A 3559-nucleotide genomic window follows, 5' to 3' on the forward strand; every position below is an offset into this window, starting at 1 on the left:
ATATGAGTGGCAGTAGGGCCTTTTCTAGGACCTTTAAAATCAAGAAGCTTTGGAGAAAATTCTAGCACAAAGCCCTTTGATTTGGTGGTCTCTGTTATATTTAGGAGCATGACATAAAGTCTTCTCAAAGCTGTGAATTCTCTGGCTTCTGGGGAAGGAGTGGGGTCTCAATGAGTTATGAGGGCCATGCAGCTTTTGAGAGAGTTATATGTTGTAGAAGGACGGGTTGCAGAGGAAAGGAAACTTAGAAGCCCTGTGCTCCATAATTCATGAGATGACTTTTCTCACAAACAAGTCTTTCTAAACTATGGAGAATGGAAACTATAGCACTGTCTCTGAATTCATCCTATTAGGCCTCTCTAGCAATTCAGAGAAGCAAGAGCTCATCTTCGCGTTGTTCCTGACCATGTATCTGATTGGAGCAGCCGGGAATCTACTCATCATCCTGGCCATCTGTATAGATTCACACCTCCATACCCCTATGTATTTCTTCCTCAGCAACCTGTCCCTGGTAGATTTCTGTTTTACTTCTGCCACAGTCCCTAAGATGTTGTTTAACATCCATATGAAGATTCTGTCTATTTCCCGTGAGGGCTGCCTAACCCAAATCTATTTCTGCATCTTGTTGGCAAATATGGATAATTTTCTCTTGACCTCGATGGCTTATGACCGTTATGTGGCCATCTTCTACCCCCTTCAGTATACTACTATGATGAGCTTACAGCTCTGTTGTGTGATGCTGGCTGGCTCCTGGCTCATTGCTAACTTACACTCCCTGCTTCACACTCTCCTTATGGCCCGTTTAGACTTTTGTGCCAAGAATGTTATGCCATACTTCTTCTGTGATCTTGTTCCTCTCCTTCAGCTCTCCTGCTCCGACACAAGCCTCAACCAGTTTATGATCTTGCTTGTGGGTGGGCTGATTGTTCTCATTCCCTTCCTTTGTATTCTTATCTCCTACGCTCACATTGTGTTAGCTGTCCTTAAGGTTCCATCTGCCCGGGGCAAGCAGAAGACCTTCTCCACTTGTGGCTCTCACCTCACTGTGGTTATTTTGTTCTATGGAACCATCACTGGGGTCTACTTGAATCCATCATCGTCTCACTCTACGGAAAAAGATTCAGTGGCATCAGTACTGTATATGGTAGTAACTCCCATGCTAAACCCCTTCATCTACTGCTTAAGGAACAATGAGATGAAAAGGGCCCTGAGGAAGGTGTTTAGCAGACAAACCTCTCATAGACTATGATGTGAATTAAGATATTTTTCCCCCAGGATTTTTGTGCTGGTAGGGACCTGATCTTACCAACAGCTCCATTGTTTAAAAAAGACTTTTAGGAATTTTACTGTTCTAGTCAGTAGAGTTTGACAATCTCCAGAAGCAGATGAAGGAAATATAAAGAAAGGAGAAGGTGTGGTCCTGAAGCTGGTTGTGGTCCCTTTAAGAAACTATTTCCTTTTGATCTGTGATCCCTTTCAAATTCTCAGCCCCTCCTGGGAAAGGCATATCCCCTTAGATAAGTTATCTTTCCAGGATGCCAGAGTCTTTGATTCAATTAGAAATCCTGGTCAAAAAGCACCCCTTGGAAGTGTTGTTAATTCCTATAGGAGATCTGGGCTGTCCCAGCCTCCACTAAGACCCAATATAACAGCTTCCTTCAAAGAAAGTCTTTTGCAGATGGATCTTGGTAGCTTCCTTAGCTGCCAGGACCTTCTGTTCACTGAGAACTGCATTCTCAGTGCAAAACTCCATTTTCCCATGGATCTGCCACTATAGAAGTCAGTCTGTTGGTAAACTGATTTCTATCCAATAATAAACTTTCATTTTGCAACTAATAATTCGGGAATAAGTGAATTCTTTCACTCCTAAAACTAGCGGCCATTTTTCTCTTCCCCTGAGGCTGGAGTTAAGTAACTTCCCCAAGGTCAGACAGCTAGTAAGTGTTAAGTGTTAAGAGACCACATTTGAACTCAGGTCCCTCCTGAATTCAGGGCTGGTGCTCTATCCACTGCGCCACCTAGCTGCCCCTACCAGTGGCATTTTAAAGGGGATTCTTAAGAACTCTCTTATAGTCAGTAACCTCCAGACCACCAGGAATCTAGATCACTCAAACCGAATCAGTCCCTTTTTCAGAAAGACCCAGACTAATGAAAGAGAAAGAAAAAACACCTCCACAAGAGAAAAAACTTAAAGAGAAGTAGATATGTAAATATATAGAGCTATATTGGCTATAGATAGATTACGGAGATTGATCTTTTATTCAGTGGCTGGCATACCCAGTTTCCTCAGATTCTTGGTTCTCACACATTAAGCTTAAAACACATAAGTGCAGATCAAATGTTATGCCCATAATGGTTTTTTCCATGTAGTTAATAGAGAATCTTGTAGCACAGTACTCCACAGATAGTGGAGCATTCAAAATAATTTGTTGGGTAAATAAAAGAATTAATCCCTGGGGACAGGCATACCTTTGACTTCTGATTTTGCCGGAAAATCTAATGTTGGGAGGAATCTTAGAGAACATCTAATCCAATCCATCATCTTACAGGTAAGGAAATTGAGACCTAGAGACATATGAATTAGTCACATCATTTTAAAATTACAAAGCTGGGACATGAACCCAGCTTTCCTGATTTAATTTCTTTATACTTTTGACTCCATTTTTTCCAAGTCAAACTTTTATGACTCAACCCTTTAGAGTATGACAGTGAATAAAGACAGTGAATGTCTCACCACTGACTATTTAGTCTTATAATCTTATTTTTGTGTTTTCTTCTAGTAAGAAAAGTCATCTTTCTACTATTAAGGAAAAAAACAAAAACACATACACACACACTATATAAGCTCTAGGATATGAGAAAATGGGCCATAATAAAACTCCAGGAGGCATTCTAGAGGCATAAGAGGGAGAATGTCTTATCAATCAATTTTCTTTATTAAATACATATTATGTGACAGATACTGTACTATGCTCTAGGGATAAAAATACACTGAATGAAATAATCCCTACTTCCTGGGAGCTGACATACTAATTGGGGAATATGTATATTTATACATACATATATTATAAACATTTGTGTGTGTGTGTGTGTGTGTATATATATATATATATACATATATATATATATATATACCTATTTATATTTATGCTATATATATATTTATGTACATATACATAGAATAATTTTATTTTTATTTTTCTAAATTATAGTATAGGCAGTATATTGAATGACTCCTTCACTTGAAATCTATCATAGCCAAGCCAGGAGACAGGGACTATTTAGGTTTCTTTGCTTGCTCTTTGTGATATGTATATCTACAATTATATGTCACATATACATGCACATATATGTACAACAGGAATACAAAGTGAATAAATACAATTATGTAGAAAGTAGTTTGGGAAGAAAGGCATTAATATTCTAAGATATTAACAAAGTTTTCATGTAGAAAATGGTTCTTGAATGCATCTTTAAAAGGAAATTCTAGAGCACCATTTGAACATGAGTTCAAATCCGGTCTCAAACACTTCACACTTCCTAGTTGTATGACCCTGGG

At 38.7% G+C, this 3559-nt stretch overlaps 1 protein-coding gene across 1 annotated transcript; it reads left to right on the forward strand.

Annotated features, from left to right (window-relative positions):
- Positions 1-307: 307 nt before the first annotated feature.
- On the forward strand, positions 308-1249 carry LOC141541288 (putative olfactory receptor 1F12P). The gene has a single exon (XM_074265451.1). It carries the CDS (start codon positions 308-310, stop codon positions 1247-1249), a length of 942 nt encoding a protein of 313 aa, XP_074121552.1.
- Positions 1250-3559: the final 2310 nt, after the last annotated feature.

The sequence above is a fragment of the Sminthopsis crassicaudata genome, chromosome 4 (genome assembly GCF_048593235.1).
Source record: "Sminthopsis crassicaudata isolate SCR6 chromosome 4, ASM4859323v1, whole genome shotgun sequence".
Classification (NCBI taxonomy): domain Eukaryota; kingdom Metazoa; phylum Chordata; class Mammalia; order Dasyuromorphia; family Dasyuridae; genus Sminthopsis; species Sminthopsis crassicaudata.